This window comes from Haliotis cracherodii, unplaced genomic scaffold (assembly GCF_022045235.1).
Source record: "Haliotis cracherodii isolate W230 unplaced genomic scaffold, xgHalCrac1.p SCAF_7, whole genome shotgun sequence".
NCBI lineage: Eukaryota > Metazoa > Mollusca > Gastropoda > Lepetellida > Haliotidae > Haliotis > Haliotis cracherodii.
The window spans coordinates 11,716,965-11,736,908 of NW_027266330.1; the positions used below are offsets into that span (position 1 = coordinate 11,716,965).

The window sequence follows — 19,944 nt, forward strand, 5'->3', positions numbered from 1 at the left end:
TAGGAGTAGTAGTAGTAGGAGTAGTAGGAGTAGTAGTAGGAGTAGGAGTAGTAGGAGTAGGAGTAGTAGTAGTAGGAGTAGGAGAAGTAGTAGGAGTAGGAGTAGGAGTAGTAGTAGGAGTAGTAGGAGTAGTAGGAGTAGGAGTAGTAGTAGTAGGAGTAGGAGAAGTAGTAGGAGTAGGAGTAGGAGTAGTAGGAGTAGGAGAAGTAGTAGGAGTAGGAGTAGTAGGAGTAGTAGGAGTAGGAGTAGTAGTAGTAGGAGTAGGAGAAGTAGTAGGAGTAGGAGTAGGAGTAGTAGGAGTAGGAGTAGTAGGAGTAGGAGTAGTAGTAGTAGGAGTAGGAGTAGTAGTAGGAGTAGGAGTAGTAGTAGTAGGAGTAGTAGGAGTAGTAGTAGGAGTAGTAGGAGTAGTAGTAGTAGGAGTAGTAGGAGTAGTAGTAGGAGTAGGAGTAGTAGGAGTAGGAGTAGTAGTAGTAGGAGTAGTAGTAGGAGTAGTAGGAGTAGGAGTAGGAGTAGGAGTAGGAGTAGTAGGAGTAGTAGGAGTAGGAGTAGTAGTAGTAGGAGTAGGAGAAGTAGTAGGAGTAGGAGTAGTAGTAGTAGTAGGAGAAGTAGTAGGAGTAGGAGTAGGAGTAGTAGGAGTAGGAGAAGTAGTAGGAGTAGGAGTAGTAGGAGTAGTAGGAGTAGGAGTAGTAGTAGTAGGAGTAGGAGAAGTAGTAGGAGTAGGAGTAGGAGTAGTAGGAGTAGGAGTAGTAGTAGTAGGAGTAGGAGTAGTAGTAGGAGTAGGAGTAGTAGTAGTAGGAGTAGTAGGAGTAGGAGGAGTAGTAGTAGGAGTAGTAGTAGTAGGAGTAGGAGTAGTAGGAGTAGTAGTAGGAGTAGGAGGAGTAGGAGTAGGAGTAGGAGGAGTAGGAGTAGGAGTAGGAGTAGTAGGAGTAGGAGTAGGAGTAGTAGCAGTAGGAGTAGGAGTAGTACTAGGAGTAGTAGTAGTAGGAGTAGTAGTAGGAGTAGGAGGAGTAGTAGTAGTAGGAGTAGGAGTAGCAGTAGGAGTAGGAGTAGGAGTAGGAGTAGTAGTAGTAGGAGTAGTAGGAGTAGGAGTAGGAGTAGTAGTAGGAGTAGTAGGAGTAGGAGTAGGAGTAGTAGTAGGAGTAGGAGTAGTAGTAGTAGGAGTAGTAGTAGTAGTAGGAGTAGTAGTAGGAGTAGGAGTAGGAGTAGTAGTAGGAGTAGGAGGAGTAGTAGTAGGAGTAGGAGTAGTAGTAGTAGGAGTAGGAGTAGGAGTAGTAGGAGTAGGAGTAGGAGTAGTAGTAGGAGTAGTAGGAGTAGTAGTAGTAGGAGTAGTAGTAGTAGTAGGAGTAGGAGGAGTAGTAGTAGGAGTAGGAGTAGTAGTAGTAGTAGTAGTAGGAGTAGTAGTAGTAGTAGGAGTAGGAGTAGTAGTAGTAGGAGTAGGAGTAGTAGTAGTAGTAGGAGTAGTAGTAGTAGTAGGAGTAGGAGGAGTAGTAGTAGGAGTAGGAGTAGTAGTAGTAGGAGTAGTAGTAGTAGTAGGAGTAGTAGTAGGAGTAGGAGTAGGAGTAGTAGTAGGAGTAGGAGGAGTAGTAGTAGGAGTAGGAGTAGTAGTAGTAGGAGTAGGAGTAGTAGTAGGAGTAGTAGGAGTAGTAGTAGTAGGAGTAGTAGGAGTAGTAGGAGTAGTAGTAGTAGTAGGAGTAGTAGTAGTAGTAGGAGTAGGAGGAGTAGTAGTAGGAGTAGGAGTAGTAGTAGTAGTAGTAGTAGGAGTAGTAGTAGTAGGAGTAGGAGTAGTAGTAGTAGTAGTAGGAGTAGGAGTAGGAGTAGTAGTAGGAGTAGGAGTAGTAGTAGTAGGAGTAGGAGTAGGAGTAGTAGTAGTAGTAGGAGTAGTAGTAGTAGGAGTAGGAGTAGTAGTAGTAGTAGGAGTAGGAGTAGGAGTAGTAGTAGTAGTAGGAGTAGTAGTAGTAGGAGTAGGAGTAGTAGTAGGAGTAGTAGTAGAAGGAGTAGGAGTAGGAGTAGGAGTAGTATTAGGAGTAGGAGGAGTAGTAGTAGGAGTAGGAGTAGTAGTAGTAGGAGTAGGAGTAGGAGTAGTAGTAGTAGTAGGAGTAGTAGTAGTAGGAGTAGGAGTAGTAGTAGGAGTAGGAGTAGTAGGAGTAGTAGTAGGAGTAGGAGTAGTAGTAGTAGTAGTAGTAGTAGTAGTAGTAGTAGGAGTAGGAGGAGTAGAAGTAGGAGTAGGAGTAGTAGTAGTAGTAGTAGGAGTAGTAGTAGTAGTAGGAGTAGGAGGAGTAGAAGTAGGAGTAGGAGTAGTAGTAGTAGTAGTAGGAGTAGTAGTAGTAGTAGGAGTAGGAGGAGTAGAAGTAGGAGTAGGAGTAGTAGGAGTAGTAGTAGGAGTAGTAGGAGTAGGAGTAGTAGGAGTAGTAGGAGTAGTAGGAGTAGGAGTAGTAGGAGTAAGAGTAGTAGTAGTAGTAGTAGGAGTAGGAGTAGTAGTAGGAGTAGTAGGAGTAGTAGGAGTAAGAGTAGTAGTAGTAGTAGTAGGAGTAAGAGTAGTAGTAGGAGTAGTAGGAGTAGTAGGAGTAAGAGTAGTAGTAGTAGTAGTAGGAGTAGGAGTAGTAGGAGTAGTAGGAGTAGGAGTAGTAGGAGTAGGAGTAGTAGGAGTAGGAGTAGGAGTAGGAGTAGTAGTAGGAGTAGGAGTAGTAGTAGTAGGAGTAGGAGTAGGAGTAGGAGTAGTAGGAGTAGGAGTAGTAGGAGTAGTAGTAGGAGTAGTAGGAGTAGTAGTAGGAGTAGGAGGAGTAGGAGTAGGAGTAGGAGGAGTAGGAGTAGGAGTAGGAGTAGTAGGAGTAGGAGTAGTAGTAGGAGTAGGAGTAGTAGGAGTAGGAGTAGTAGTAGGAGTAGTAGTAGGAGTAGGAGTAGTAGTAGTAGGAGTAGGAGGAGTAGGAGTAGGAGTAGGAGGAGTAGGAGTAGGAGTAGGAGTAGTAGGAGTAGGAGTAGTAGTAGGAGTAGGAGTAGTAGGAGTAGGAGTAGTAGTAGGAGTAGTAGTAGTAGGAGTAGTAGTAGTAGGAGTAGGAGTAGTAGTAGGAGTAGGAGTAGTAGTAGGAGTAGTAGGAGTAGGAGTAGGAGTAGTAGGAGTAAGAGTAGTAGTAGTAGTAGTAGGAGTAGGAGTAGTAGGAGTAGTAGGAGTAGGAGTAGTAGGAGTAGGAGTAGTAGTAGTAGGAGTAGGAGTAGGAGTAGTAGGAGTAGGAGTAGTAGTAGTAGTAGTAGTAGGAGTAGGAGTAGGAGTAGTAGGAGTAGTAGTAGGAGTAGGAGTAGGAGGAGTAGGAGTAGGAGTAGTAATAGTAGTAGGAGTAGTAGTTGTAGGAGTAGGAGTAGGAGTAGTAGTAGTAGGAGTAGTAGGAGTAGGAGTAGGAGTAGGAGTAGAAGTAGTAGGAGTAGGAGTAGGAGTAGAAGTAGTAGTAGTAGTAGGAGTAGTAGTTGTAGGAGTAGGAGTAGGAGTAGGAGTAGGAGTAGTAATAGTAGTAGGAGTAGTAGTAGTAGTAGGAGTAGGAGTAGGAGTAGTAGTAGGAGTAGTAGCAGTAGGAGTAGTAGTAGGAGTAGTAGGAGTAGGAGTAGTAGTAGGAGTAGTAGGAGTAGGAGTAGGAGTAGTAGTAGGAGTAGTAGGAGTAGTAGTAGGAGTAGTAGTAGTAGGAGGAGTAGGAGTAGTAGTAGTAGTAGTAGGAGTAGGAGTAGTAGTAGGAGTAGGAGTAGTAGTAGTAGTAGTAGTAGTAGTAGGAGTAGGAGTAGTAGTAGTAGTAGGAGTAGGAGTAGTAGGAGTAGTAGTAGGAGTAGGAGTAGGAGGAGTAGGAGTAGGAGTAGGAGTAGTAGTAGGAGTAGTAGGAGTAGTAGTAGTAGGAGTAGTAGTAGTAGTAGGAGTAGGAGGAGTAGTAGTAGGAGTAGGAGTAGTAGTAGTAGTAGTAGTAGGAGTAGTAGTAGTAGTAGGAGTAGGAGTAGTAGTAGTAGGAGTAGGAGTAGTAGTAGTAGTAGGAGTAGTAGTAGTAGTAGGAGTAGGAGGAGTAGTAGTAGGAGTAGGAGTAGTAGTAGTAGGAGTAGTAGTAGTAGTAGGAGTAGTAGTAGGAGTAGGAGTAGGAGTAGTAGTAGGAGTAGGAGGAGTAGTAGTAGGAGTAGGAGTAGTAGTAGTAGGAGTAGGAGTAGTAGTAGGAGTAGTAGGAGTAGTAGTAGTAGGAGTAGTAGGAGTAGTAGGAGTAGTAGTAGTAGTAGGAGTAGTAGTAGTAGTAGGAGTAGGAGGAGTAGTAGTAGGAGTAGGAGTAGTAGTAGTAGTAGTAGTAGGAGTAGTAGTAGTAGGAGTAGGAGTAGTAGTAGTAGTAGTAGGAGTAGGAGTAGTAGTAGGAGTAGGAGTAGTAGTAGGAGTAGGAGTAGGAGTAGTAGTAGTAGTAGGAGTAGTAGTAGTAGGAGTAGGAGTAGTAGTAGTAGTAGGAGTAGGAGTAGGAGTAGTAGTAGTAGTAGGAGTAGTAGTAGTAGGAGTAGGAGTAGTAGTAGGAGTAGTAGTAGAAGGAGTAGGAGTAGGAGTAGGAGTAGTATTAGGAGTAGGAGGAGTAGTAGTAGGAGTAGGAGTAGTAGTAGTAGGAGTAGGAGTAGGAGTAGTAGTAGTAGTAGGAGTAGTAGTAGTAGGAGTAGGAGTAGTAGTAGGAGTAGGAGTAGTAGGAGTAGTAGTAGGAGTAGGAGTAGTAGTAGTAGTAGTAGTAGTAGTAGTAGTAGTAGTAGGAGTAGGAGGAGTAGAAGTAGGAGTAGGAGTAGTAGTAGTAGTAGTAGTAGGAGTAGTAGTAGTAGTAGGAGTAGGAGGAGTAGAAGTAGGAGTAGGAGTAGTAGTAGTAGTAGTAGGAGTAGTAGTAGTAGTAGGAGTAGGAGGAGTAGAAGTAGGAGTAGGAGTAGTAGGAGTAGTAGTAGGAGTAGTAGGAGTAGGAGTAGTAGGAGTAGTAGGAGTAGTAGGAGTAGGAGTAGTAGGAGTAAGAGTAGTAGTAGTAGTAGTAGGAGTAGGAGTAGTAGTAGGAGTAGTAGGAGTAGTAGGAGTAAGAGTAGTAGTAGTAGTAGTAGGAGTAAGAGTAGTAGTAGGAGTAGTAGGAGTAGTAGGAGTAAGAGTAGTAGTAGTAGGAGTAGGAGTAGTAGGAGTAGTAGGAGTAGGAGTAGTAGGAGTAGGAGTAGTAGGAGTAGGAGTAGGAGTAGGAGTAGTAGTAGGAGTAGGAGTAGTAGTAGTAGGAGTAGGAGTAGGAGTAGGAGTAGTAGGAGTAGGAGTAGTAGGAGTAGTAGTAGGAGTAGTAGGAGTAGTAGTAGGAGTAGGAGGAGTAGGAGTAGGAGTAGGAGGAGTAGGAGTAGGAGTAGGAGTAGTAGGAGTAGGAGTAGTAGTAGGAGTAGGAGTAGTAGGAGTAGGAGTAGTAGTAGGAGTAGTAGTAGGAGTAGGAGTAGTAGTAGTAGGAGTAGGAGGAGTAGGAGTAGGAGTAGGAGGAGTAGGAGTAGGAGTAGGAGTAGTAGGAGTAGGAGTAGTAGTAGGAGTAGGAGTAGTAGGAGTAGGAGTAGTAGTAGGAGTAGTAGTAGGAGTAGGAGTAGTAGTAGTAGGAGTAGGAGTAGTAGTAGGAGTAGGAGTAGTAGTAGGAGTAGTAGGAGTAGGAGTAGGAGTAGTAGGAGTAAGAGTAGTAGTAGTAGTAGTAGGAGTAGGAGTAGTAGGAGTAGTAGGAGTAGGAGTAGTAGGAGTAGGAGTAGTAGTAGTAGGAGTAGGAGTAGGAGTAGGAGTAGGAGTAGTAGGAGTAGGAGTAGTAGTAGTAGTAGTAGTAGTAGTAGGAGTAGGAGTAGGAGTAGTAGGAGTAGTAGTAGGAGTAGGAGTAGGAGGAGTAGGAGTAGGAGTAGTAATAGTAGTAGGAGTAGTAGTTGTAGGAGTAGGAGTAGGAGTAGTAGTAGTAGGAGTAGTAGGAGTAGGAGTAGGAGTAGGAGTAGAAGTAGTAGGAGTAGGAGTAGGAGTAGGAGTAGTAGTAGTAGTAGGAGTAGTAGTTGTAGGAGTAGGAGTAGGAGTAGGAGTAGGAGTAGTAATAGTAGTAGGAGTAGTAGTAGTAGTAGGAGTAGGAGTAGGAGTAGTAGTAGGAGTAGTAGCAGTAGGAGTAGTAGTAGGAGTAGTAGGAGTAGGAGTAGTAGTAGGAGTAGTAGGAGTAGGAGTAGGAGTAGTAGTAGGAGTAGTAGGAGTAGTAGTAGGAGTAGTAGTAGTAGTAGGAGGAGTAGGAGTAGTAGTAGTAGTAGTAGGAGTAGGAGTAGTAGTAGGAGTAGGAGTAGTAGTAGTAGTAGTAGTAGTAGTAGGAGTAGGAGTAGTAGTAGGAGTAGGAGTAGTAGGAGTAGTAGTAGGAGTAGGAGTAGGAGGAGTAGGAGTAGGAGTAGTAATAGTAGTAGGAGTAGTAGTTGTAGGAGTAGGAGTAGTAGTAGTAGGAGTAGTAGTAGTAGGAGTAGGAGTAGGAGTAGGAGTAGTAGGAGTAGGAGTAGGAGTAGGAGTAGTAGTAGTAGTAGGAGTAGTAGTTGTAGGAGTAGGAGTAGGAGTAGGAGTAGTAATAGTAGTAGGAGTAGTAGTAGTAGTAGGAGTAGGAGTAGGAGTAGTAGTAGGAGTAGTAGCAGTAGGAGTAGGAGTAGGAGTAGGAGTAGTAGGAGTAGGAGTAGTAGTAGGAGTAGTAGGAGTAGGAGTAGGAGTAGTAGTAGGAGTAGGAGTAGTAGTAGGAGTAGGAGTAGGAGTAGGAGTAGTAGGAGTAGGAGTAGTAGGAGTAGGAGTAGGAGTAGGGCCTACCTGTGCTAGGTGCACCTACCTGTGCTAGTGCTAGTTTGGCTTCTTCCTGGAGTCTGGCCTGTTTCTTAAAGAAGTCCTCATCATCTTCCACGAGTATGGAGGGAAGCGGATGGCCGGACTTGGAGCTGGACTTGGACTTGGAGCCAGACTTGGAGCCTGGCTCCAGGGACTGGCAACCACTGGTGACAGGTTTTGGCTGCAATATTGAAGAGCAACATGAGTGACTGAGTTTTTAGATCACTTTTAGCAATATTCCTGCAACATGACCATGCTGGGGACACCAGAAATGGGCTTCACACATCGCACCCATGTTGAGAATGGAACCCGGGTCTTCGGTGTGACGAGTGAACATTTTAACCACTCGGCTACCCCACTAACCCAAAAGATACGATGGGGATACTGAACTCTCTGACAGCACCATTCTATAGTAAAGTCTCACAGAGCACCGCCTTAGGGATAAAGGTCAGCCTGACAGCTTGATCTGTTTGGTGTCTTCACAGCTGACTGACTGAGTATTTCAGTTAAATCACGATGTGGCAGCTTCATGTGGGAACCCAGGTCAAAGTGATGCAGGTCTCAGACGTCTACCCACTTGGTTAAAATTTGCAGCATAATCAGGTCGTGACAGTTGGTGTGTTACCACTGCAGAAACTTACTTAACACATTTTTACCATCTGGTACCCATAATACAGCTGGTGTTACCATGACAACTAACTGAACACATTTTTACCATCTGGTACCCATAATACAGCTGGTGTTACCATGACAACTAACTGAACACATTCTTACAAACTGGTACCCATAATACAACTGGTGTTACCATGACAACTAACTGAACACATTCTTACCATCTGGTACCCATAATACAGCTGGTGTTATGACAACTAACTGAACACATTTCACCAATCTGGTACCCATAATACAACTGGTGTTACCATGACAACTAACTGAACACATTCTTACCATCTGGTACCCATAATACAGCTGGTGTTATGACAACTAACTGAACACATTTCACCAATCTGGTACCCATAATACAACTTGTGTTACCATGACAACAACTAATGGCGCATCTCTATTAAATGTGGGAAGGATGTTTCAACCAGCTATGTTGCGAACTAATGTATATATAGTATATGAAAGATGGTCTGGGTTCAAACTGACAACAAGCTGATCATTGCGGCATCGATGCCAGGGGTCAGACTAAAGGTCACAACGAGTGGGATTTACATCAAATGAGTGAGTGAGAGTGAGTGAGTGAGTGAGTGAGTGAGTTTGGTTTTATGCCACTTTTAGCAATATTCCAGCAATATCACGGCGGGGGACACCAGAAATGGGCTTCACACATTGTACCCATGTCGGGATTCGAGCCCGGGTCTTCAGTGTGACCAGCGAACGCTTTAACCACTAGGCTGCCCGACCGCCCCAGGATTTACATCAAACTGATGCAGAACAGAGTAACTATGAAGCTGATCTCCCAGGTTCCAAGTTTCCCACATAGCGTGCAGGTGTTTATCCTGTCCTGAGGCACGACCAAGTTTCAACGTCTCATACTCAAATCTGGATCATCTTTCTGCAAGTCAATCCTTCAGAGAATACAGAAGACACTTTAACACAAGATCATTTCGTCAAAACAGATTAACGATCAATTTGACAAACTTTACTCCATATTTAGCTTTTACCAGCTCTGTTCGGCCACTGCTGCCTCCAGGGACCAGCAGATCAATATCCAAACTCTGAGATTTTTCCAAATGTCAAATGCTTAAATATTATTGACAGCTTTTGCACATAATCACTGAACTAACCTGACAACTTGCTTCGTTGGAGTCACACAGTTTAGACATGTCAAAATACCCTAAACAGAACATTTCTCTCACCGAAAGGTCATGTTCGCAATAAAAAGTTTTCAGAATTGTAATTTAAATGCAATTCGAACAAATGAGGCTTCAATTTTTTGTGAATGCAGAATGCTTCTTAACAAATTGTGTTAGTTTCATAAAATCAAAAGAACTGCTATATTATTTGAAATGAGTTATGGTAAATAACGATTAGTCCCCAACACTCCAACAAAAAGAACTATGGCAATGTAGCTCACCTGCATGTAGAGCCAACATTTTACAATTTTAACAAATGTTGCTATCAGCACTGATATACAAGCATTCTCTGCATAAATCATGAGTGAGTGAGTGTGTGAGTAAAAGGGAAACAACTACATTCAATCAATGATTTTTAATCTTTAAAAAAAAAATGAAAAAAAAAGAAGAATTTTTTTCACAATTTTCTTGTTTTAAGAAGTAAATTCTTTATTTTCTTGAGTTTCAGCCATGTGGAATCTGAGTAACGATACATGCTTGTCATAAGAGTCAACTAAACAGAAAGAGTGGTCAGGCTCCGTGACTTGGCTGATCACATGTCATCGTGTGCCACAAGATATGGATTCACAGTCTTGATGTCAAATCACTGGATTATCTGGCCCAGACTCGATTTTTACAGACCAGTGTGATCCAGCTGGAAAATGGCTGATTGCAGTGTTGATGAACAATAAAAAATAAATATGAAATTGCAGACAAAAATCTAAATATGTACTGATGATTATTAGTATAATTGTTTACCCGTAGCTCAAATAATACTGCAAGTAATATGAGGGAAATATATTACTCAACTTTGTATAGTGCTGGAACTGAAGTCATAATGTGGATGATTAAGGTTTGGTCAGAATTTGACCACAACACATTAATCAAACAATGCTTGATTAACACAGTAAGGTATTAGAAGTGCAGCATAAACTCAGCATGGTCAATTTGCTTGGCACTGCCATTAGATAACATTCAACAAATTGACCAATCAGAATCAAGGATTCTTTGTAACTGTGGAATATCATAAACTAAGTCAGAATCATTTATTCCTTAGAATTGCAGCTCTGTAAAAATAAACTGAAAAATATTGGTTATATCTTGAAACTTTCCAATATTCCTAAACTTAATAATCTCCTCTGGGTTTTGGGCAAAGTAATTCTCAATATTTATACAGAACAGAATTTCAGGGACAGGCATAAAAGCATCAATCAGTCTTTCCCATAGGAGATCTGGAAGCAAGTATACTCAATACTTGTCCAAAATAATTCAATTTGCTGGTCTGGAAGTCAAGATACACCTTCAGTTCCCCTGCATTCATTACCAGATATACACATTCACGTCTGCAGTAAGTGAATAAGTTACAATTTGATTAACGGGCCAGAACCACCCTCGGAATAGCTTTTAATCACCATTAATGACAGCAAAGGAATGACTCATTTTCTGCCGAGAATTAATTCCAACGTAATCGCTCAACTCTTTGAACTAAGATTTACGATGAATTGAAATCAAATAAATCGCGGACATGTTCGATTGTCTATTTTTGTAGTTGTCAACTGGTAGGTCCCATGGGAGCCTCGATCAGCTCTACTTCTGGAAGATGGCGAACAACAGCCACAAATCCATACTCGTACATCTTCCAGGACTTTTTCTGAAGAAGATGAAGCTTGCCTGGAATGCATGCAAGTCTTGAGTGCATTTCAATGGCCAATCAGAACTCAAGCAAGTTTGCATAATCCTTTTTCTATTTTCCAGTGGAGTACGTCCCCAGGTACCCATTCACAATCATAGCTTCAAAGTGACGTCCCCATCTCTATTTCAAGACCTCTTTTTACCAACTTAGCAGGGAATGTCTCTCGTTCATTATGATAAATACCCACGTACCCAAACATAACGATAGCTTTAATTTACGTCACCATCTCTATTTCAAGACCTCTTTTTACCAACTTAGCAGGGAATGTCTCGTTCATTATGATAAATACTCATTTACCCAATCGCAACCATAGCTTCAAGTGACGTCCCCATCTCGATTTCAAGACCTCTTTTTACCAACTAGCAACAGTATTCGGACTCCGAGCTGATCAGTTCTATTTTACCCCCTACTGCCGAGCACCAGGAATCAGGTAACAACAAGTACCATCATTTAACATCGTTTGGGATGGCACAGCCTGGGATCAAACTGCTACCGTCTGCTCTCCGGGCAGACACGCTCCAACCACAAAACTGTCATCGCGACTGATTTACGACACCCATCTGAAGAACATTTAATTGCAAAGGCTCATTACCCTGGAGCCATGACATCTATATGCCTTGAAACACTTAATTGCTGTTATTTATAAGATGCTTATCCTAATTGTTAATCCCCATTTTTGTGTACATCGACTGTCTGCCATCCTGAACGAGATGTGCAAGTATGTCACTGATGAATTACTGTTTATATTTATATTTATTATTTACTAAATGTCAAGTGACCTTGGCTATATAAGCCTTGGTCCAGAGAGATTGAGAGGAAGGAGAGAAGAAAGGTCTTACCCTTAGCCTAGCTAGGGTTAGGCTGGGTGCTCCGGGGCACCTAGACAACAACCACTACCACTATGTGCTGACCTGGCACATAGTGTCTTTTGTATGTATATATCTACATGTATAAAGTAAAACTGTATATACCGTAAGCCATCATCTCCAAGTTGTCACTTCCTACTAAGAACCATACGTCGGCCTCTTGCATATAGGAGTATGCAAAGTATTCATTAATCAACGTCAGACCACACGCGTTGTTAAAACCACGGGGGTGATCTGGCAATGAAATCATCAGTACCTATACAGCAGACTCCATCCCTGATATTGTCATTAACAAACAAAACCTCTCTCACAGATGACACTGATTACCACCTTAAAAAACATTTTCTCAACTTACCTCTTGTGCATTTTTCACTTGTGGTATGCTACTGTTCTTCTCCACAGTTGCCTCCCCTGAATCTTGAGGCTCCCCCACTGCCTCATTCATGAAACATATCTGTAAGTTCATACCACTCTGTAACCGGGTTTGTAAGTTGGGCTTTTTGAAAGTCCTTTCATTATAATAGTATTCTTCATCAGTGCCCATTGCCAGCTTCCTACGGATTTCCTCGCGATCATTGAGGCGGGTCTGAAAAACAACAACGCAGATTTGAGATTTCAGAAACAAAATTAACTGGGAACGGTTAACAAAATCATGTTAACAAAATAACAAGAATAAACATTTTTGTGACGACTAATCAATAAAGTTTTATTAATCACATCACACTTGATGCTTTTTCGGACTCTCTCATGAACCAGTCATTTTCATTTCAAAGACAGAAAAGGATTTTTCAATCCACAATATAATTGGCCCAGAAGAAATAACATAGAACCACTTCTGGATAAAATGGATATTTGTACAACTGCTGTACTAAATTGACATGCTTTAAAAATTCATGGGGAAAAAAACATTACAAATATCAGCCTCCATTGCTTCTGCACTGAAATGTAAATGGCAATAGAAGAAAATATTCAGAAACAACAGTGACCTCATTAGGTCCACATGAGGAAATGTACATATTTACTGAACAAAAAGAGTAAAGATCCTGAATATTTTCGGGGACACTGTAGTAAAGGCTGAGCACCAAATTTCATAAAAATATCCTCCAAACTTTTTTGTTCAATACACAAATATTGATTTGTCAATGTCAAGGTCACAATGGGAACATTTCAATTGTACAGATAAATCTATATATCCCCCAATTACTTCCCATAGTATTGTCATTTGCAGTATTTCTATCACAAATCAACCGTTACTTAAGTAAGCTTCACAGCACAACATGTATTGGCTGATGTGTTTTCAGACATAAGTTTGTGTGTGTGAAAATTGTGAAAATCGTTTCTAAACCAGTTTGTGAGATTTGACAAACTGGTGAGACACAGAACCAGCCTCTATTCTCATCAATATTTTGGCCAACATTTTAGCATATTGAGACTCAGATTTGATTTAATGAATCGTTGTCGAAACTACGTTAGTTAATTACAACCTATCAGAAACTGCGTACACATCACATGATATCAACCTGCGTCTGCTACAAAATGGGGTCGGAATTTGAGAGAAGAGGAAGCAACAACCCAATTCTGTCCTGTTGAAAGTTTGAAATCTGTGTTTGCAAATTTATGTTGCCTGTGTGAAGCTGCCTTAAGATTCTGACTATTCTAATTAGTTGTCTAATTAGTGACACGTTTGAATTGATTACTAAGATTGCAACTATCTGAAACTAAGATCTTATGATCCCACATGCAGACAATGCAATTAATTATGACCTCAGTGAAATAATCAAGATGGCTCCACACCAGTTCCTGTTATCTACCAAGGTCAAGGACAGTCCGGCAACTTGAAACAAATAACATCATCTTTAAAACATTATTCTGAACATTTTATTGCTTTGGGGCCACCTCAGACAGAAAACTTTGGGTCTGATAACTGTCCAGTCTCCATCCCTAATACACATTCCATTCATGAATATCTCCAGATTAAAAGTGCAAGATTTCACATATTCTAACAGTGATTCATATATAAATGATTATCTTCCTTTGGATTTTTTAGGAAGTTCAAGAATGACAGCATTCAATGACATGATTGTGGTGACAGCAGAGTGATATCTTCTCCACATACAGCTCAGCATTGTCATCACCTGCAATACAGCCTTTCTTACATAGACAGGTTGCTTGCAGTGTTTGAGCGGCATCACATTTATAATGTATAAGGACAGACATTTCACCAAAGCTAACCTATTTTATCATCCAAAACTGGCTTCCAGAGGAGCAATAAGTTAAAAACTCTGAGATTCTCTCAACACACTGGGCATTTTTTTTTAAATATTTGCTTTGTCCAACAGCAAATAAAACGCAAATGAAAATAAAACTGTAAAAATACAAACTCAATCTCATTAAAATCAGATCTAAGTTCTCGCTTCCGCTAAACAAAGATCTGAGGACATCCCATTACGGGTCACGTCAGAATGACCTTTCGCGAACTTTGACCGACCACTGAAATGAATAACAAGATGTCGATATCAGCCAATGAGAAAGTAGCTTTCACGAGCTTTACGGCACTCGTTTCAACCTGGCGACTTCCATTTCAGACAACGCTTGAAAAATATGTTGACACAGTTCTCGATTAAAATTTTGAAAACTGAGCAAACGAACATTCCGGAATGTCTAATAAATGGTTGCGATTGTATGGCAGTCCTTCCCACGTACTGTGCAACGCCTCCTCCGTTCAAATGTTTATCCCACGGAAGCGAGAGATAGACGATAATTTTGAAGGAATCAGTCGTATGGGCCGTAACTGTTGTTCGTAATACTCTGTTTTAACGTTTTCGAGGTTGCTGATTAGAAAACACATTCCGACTGTCACTTTCATGATTTGGTAAGCGACACTTTGATTGGTCGGATGAAAGGTCGTTCTGACGTGACCCGTAATGGGATGTCCTCAGATCTTTGTTTAGCGATAGCGAGAACTAAGATCTGATTTTAATGAGCTTGAAAAAATACTCAAACTTCTGCACATTTATATATATAAAGCCAATATTCTACATAAAAGGTTGGTCTAGGTAGCTTAGCATTAAACTCCTTCTGTCAACCCAGGTTTGATTAAGTTCAAAATGTGTACCCCATTCTTAGTGTCCCCCACTTAGAAATGTGGGGAATATTGCTAGAAGACTGTTAATCTTTATTTACTCACTCTACCATACACTATCTGGATGATTACCCACTGTCAACCTCAAGCACTCTCCACGACAAACGAAATGTTCCACTCCATGCCCACTGATTGGTTAATACAAAGTGCAATGCCCCATAATTGACTTATCACTTTTCCCAAGGTACAAGTCATCTATTTTAAGATTACGTCAAACTTCGACTCCCCCATCACATCTGAGTCTGCTGAGTCACAACGCATCCATGCACTCAGGAAGGCACAATACCCAACCATCAAGTCCCCATTTAATCTCCCCCTTTACAATCGAGGAAAAAGGCCCAAAAGTCGCTTCGGAAAACTATCGCCACTCCCTTCAGACAGCTTCCATCGTCACAGAAGATCGTCTAATAACATTTCCCTCCGAGTCCAATGTGTACACGCTAGATTGGCTAAAAAATCTATGAAAGCCCCTGGGTTTGATGATCTCTATCCAACTTCGCTGACATATAAAAAAGTTGAAGTTACAAAATGTACAGTGTGCTGCCATTAGAAGCAAATTGCTTGTCCAAGCACATGGTGGCTGTGTCGACACTTTGACAGGAAGCAATCCAACAAGTCAAAGATGGCGGACCCTGGAAGCCCCTACTTGTGAACGACCTCATCAGTGTAGACCCTCACTGGCTGCAAGACAGGGGACATGTTCTACAGTCAATACTCGTGCTTTTCAAGTGTCAAACTTGCGTCACAGTATATTGATTCGGGACACAATTGTGGTCAATGTGAAGTAAATGAAGGTTTTTTGCTCTGAAAGTGATCTCGACAGCCACACTTGAATATCTTCACAGATGCAAAGTATGTAGACAGTCTTGACAGTTTACTCTAATACTGATTACAATCGAAAAAATTCAAAAGTTCCAAAGAATACAATATAGTTAAGGTAACATATTTCCAAGATGGTCGCATGACTAGATTTAAGCAAACAAGTCTTTGGACTAGAGGACAGGTACATAAACCTTTAGTCTTAGAGTGAGTGAGTGAGTGAGTGAGTGAGTGAGTGAGTGAGAGCACCACAATCAGTCATATCCATATTCACATAATTATGATCCAAATCAATCTGTTAGAACAGTAAATTAGAGCACAGTCTCCCCTTCAAACAGTCCATGGCTACTGTTTATCAACAGTCCCAATGTAAGTCATTAACAGAATATGGCCCATTGTTAAAACGCCTGCCTTGTGTACAAAGCAGGAATATGACTGCCTCCCAAGAACCAAGTACTGCATATATCCTCTGGACTAAACACTGAACAAATGTCATGTGTCACTTTATGAGGCTAAAACCAATAACTCATGCAGAAATATGAAGCAGACTGATTTTCAAATATTTACACATCCAACTCAAATATTTGACACGTTTCCAAACACTAATTCTGCCAGCACAAAGATGCCTTCAGTACAAATGAGAGTAGTGAGTGAGTGAGTGAGTTTGGTTTAACGCCGCTTTTAACAGTATTCCAGTTATATCACGGCGTGTCAGCTTAATGTGGGAGGAAAGCCCGAAGTGATGCAGGTCTCAGACGTTTACCACTTTGGTGAAACCCACGAGCACGGGTATGGTGCTGAGAAACCTAGAAACATAATCGGGGTGAACCGGGATTCGAACCCACAATCATAGGTTTCTGGCTTGCCCAAGGGACGCAACTCTGCACAGCGAATTGCTCCCATGACCAAAAGCTATGTTTAGACATTGCCTTTCAGAAGTGGGCACATATAACATATATTATATTTGGAATTACACGTTCTTAGTAAAGCTTGTTTGGGCTTCAAATCCAGACTCTCCAAGTAAGGCGTGTGTATTTGTAATTTGTATTTCTAGTTTTAAAAAAACGTTTAGTCCAAGTATTTGTAAAAACTTACTCCTTATGCAGATCATGGCAACTGCATATAAAATCAAATTCAGAGAAACCCAGCAATCGGTATTTTTCGACAAGCACCTGAATGTCAAATTAAGACCCCAAGACTCTCCCTCATCCTGGCTCTGTAGCCAGTATGTAAATATTCACTGACAAACTTGGAAACTACATTTGTAACTAATTCTATTTAGATGGCCAACAAACCTCGAATGAATATTTCAGTTCAAATATTCCCTCTGGGTAATACTTGTTGATTTGAATATTTATGACCTTCATTACCGATTCAAGGAACACAATATTACACCTGTATCCCCTTAAGTAACCATGGCAACTGTAAGGGATTCTGTGTATCAATACTAGAAGATATAGATGGAGTTTTTTCATTTTCACCAAAAAACCTGAATCTGTAGAACTGGTCGAAGAATGTCAAGCAGAACAAATTGGAGTGAGCAGAATATATCACTGTGTGTCACAAGGCCCAGCTACTGGCCATCACAAGACCAAGCTATTGGCCTCCAGTCTTTACAGCTAACTGTTGTGGTGAATCAAGCATTCAAACCCTTCACAAGGCCCAGCTATTGTCCATCACAAGGCCCAGCTATTGTCCATCACAAGGCCAAGCTATTGGCCATCACAAGGCCACACTATTGTCCATCACAAGGCCAAGCTATTGGTCTCAACTCTGTACAGCTTACTGTTGTAGTGAATCAAGCATTCAAACCCATCACAAGGCCCAGCTATTGGCCATCACAAGGCCATGCTATTGTCCATCACAAGGCCCAGCTATTGATCTCAACTCTGTACAGCTTACTGTTGTAGTGAATCAAGCATTCAAACCCATCACAAGGCCCAGCTGTTGGCCATCACAAGGCCATGCTATTGTCCATCACAAGGCCCAGCTATTGATCTCAACTCTGTACAGCTTACTGTTGTAGTGAATCAAGCATTCAAACCCATCACAAGGCCCAGCTGTTGGCCATCACAAGGCCACGCTATTGTCCATCACAAGGCCAAGCTATTGGTCTCAACTCTGTACAGCTAACATGGTGAATGTCAAGGATTTCTTATATAAATAGAAAATTAACTTGCTACTCTGAATTACTAATTATATCTGTCCCACAAGACATAATGAGAGACAGAGGAATTCTAGCTTGTATATTCTCTAAATATATGGTTTTATTAGTTACACTGTTACATGTAATCCATACATGGTTTGACGTATAGTTAGACGCAATGCTAGAGCACTGGGTAAAACACCAGTCTGGACTAGCTGCAGGTTTTGTCAGGATGATTCTACAAGGTCATGGAAGTACTGTACAATGATACAGGGTTTAAAAAACGTCTTACAATACCTGGAATGGCTTCATGGTGACAGGGATAGGGTCTAGATGCTGGTATACATGTCAGTTGTCACATACTGACGACGACAATCTCACACGTATCACGACACTAAAGTTAGGTTTATGATATGTAATATCATAACTCCCACCCTCCTTGTAAACTTCCTGCTGCTCAAACATTGATTCAGTTTAACTCTACATATCTACATGTAATCAATTGCATGCCAATCACATTTTGTATCCATATTGTTATTGAACAAAGTGTGCAATTTACTGAAGAGTATAGAAACAAAAATTGTTTATGTTCAAATTTACAAGAAAAACTGTAAAATTAAAACTCGATCACAGAATATGACACAATTTAGATTTAACACTTTATCTGATTATACAGATTGCCATCATGGGTACCTATTGCTTGTTGACAGAACATGTATATCTAAATGTTGCACGGTGGTGGGGCAGCCTGGTGGTTGCCTTGTCCAACTTAAGTCCAGGTTTGATTCCTTACAATGTGCGAAGCGTATTGGTGTCCCCTACCATGATCTGACTGGAGAACATAAAACCCTATTCATTCTCTCACCTTGTCTTTTATATAGACCCAGAAATAATATATATAAAAAGCCCATGCAAGTCTATAAAAGCTTGGCAAGCCCAGATAAATCTCAGCTCTTTAGACTCGTTTAGTCTGGACTCCTTTCAATTAAAAGACAATTCAAATATCTTCATTTCAGAGACTACATGTTAATCTGCCACTAGGTCTAAATATTGGAAACATTTCCAAACACTATCTATTTTGTGAATACAGTCAAGTCTCGCATCAAAACACGGGGCTGTATACTCGCGGGCAGATGACCACGGAGTACGCTGATCACTGTATCGGATTAACGAGGCTGATTAAGGAGTGATTTCAGTAATTTGTTGCAAATTAGGTGTGTCGGAGTCGGATTAACGGGTCTAAATAGCACTGATTTAATCGTTTCCCATCATTAGTGTCGGATAAAGTCGATTGTCGGATTAACGAGTGTCGGATTAACGAGACTTGACTGTATATGGGTTAAAAAGTCAAAATACTTTCCTGCCTCAAAGGGTTAAAGTAAGTGGGAGTTATTAGGAAGGAAGCCATTGGCCAGCTTCCGATTACTGAGATATTTCTATTACATGACTCCTATACCATTCATCAAGAGGGAAGACATATTAAATCCATATGGAAACAATTCAGACACTGCAACATTCATAACTGAACTAATAACTTTACTACCTGTCTTTTTATTTAATAAATTGAATGCCAAATAATTCTAAGAGAAATTAAATAAATTTGGGTATTTTGAAGGTATTTCGTAAGCATAATATTTTCATGATGATGATGATGGCACATGATCATCATGACCAACACTTTTATGCTCTTGTGTACAAGATTCAAGTGTGTTACAGGGCTAGAACTAATCTGAAAAACTTAACTAGTCTGGGTAAAGATAAAATTCCCTTGTAATGTTAAAACAATGGGGAAATTGGGAATTTTGTACATGACTAACATCCATAACTGAATCATCATCTTCATCATCTACGATATCATCATTAACATCATAAACATCATTAACTATAACATCATCATCATCATCATCATCATCAACATCAACATCATCAGCATCATCAACATCATCAGCATCATCAACATCATCAACATCAACAACATCATCAGCATCATCAACATCATCAACATCATCAACATCATCATCAACACCTACCGGGCCACAAGCATGCTCCAACCAGCCATCCTGAATTGTAAATTCTCGTACTGAGAAATCCAGATTTAAATCTTCCACATCACGTCCACTTTCTGTCATTGTCTGTCATCACTGTCACCTGCTCTGCACACCTGTTAACGAGCTACACCCTCAGATAACCAGGTACACATGTCCTGACAACGTAACTCAACCTACGATTCCGCCTCTACCACAGCCACCGACCTTCACAACACAACCTATTCTCATTTATCACAGTTTTTCATCTTAAGCCCAATCCCTGTCAACTGAAAGGATCTACAAAACTCAGTCTCGCAACTGATACCATGGGGGCAAACAGTATGGTTAAGGTATCCTTCTGTAAAAAAGACAAAGTCCTAATTAACGATAAACAAGTATTCCCCTCATACATCACCCAGAAGGCTAATGTAAGCTAGACAGAAGGCTAATGTAAGGTAGACAGAAGGCTAATGTAAGGTAGACAGAAGGCTAATGTAAGGTAGACAGAAGGCTAATGTAAGGTCGACAGAAGGCTAATGTAAGGTAGACAAGAACGAGGACACTCTTGAAGCCAAAGACCATTACATCCAGTCAGTGAG

The 19,944-nt window shown here is 40.9% G+C and overlaps 1 protein-coding gene across 3 annotated transcripts in view; it reads right to left on the reverse strand.

The window, feature by feature from the left end:
* Nucleotides 1-19,944, reverse strand: part of LOC139449086 (IQCJ-SCHIP1 readthrough transcript protein-like) — a 282,100-nt gene that overhangs the window by 16,182 nt on the left and 245,974 nt on the right. For all 3 annotated transcript variants that reach the window (XM_071230552.1, XM_071230550.1, XM_071230551.1), the window contains exons 6-7: nucleotides 11,567-11,797; nucleotides 6,819-6,995 (exon numbers count right to left, since the gene is read on the reverse strand). In XM_071230552.1, the coding sequence (XP_071086653.1) occupies nucleotides 6,819-6,995; nucleotides 11,567-11,797 (408 nt within the window). The remainder of the gene's footprint in view (nucleotides 1-6,818; nucleotides 6,996-11,566; nucleotides 11,798-19,944) is intronic.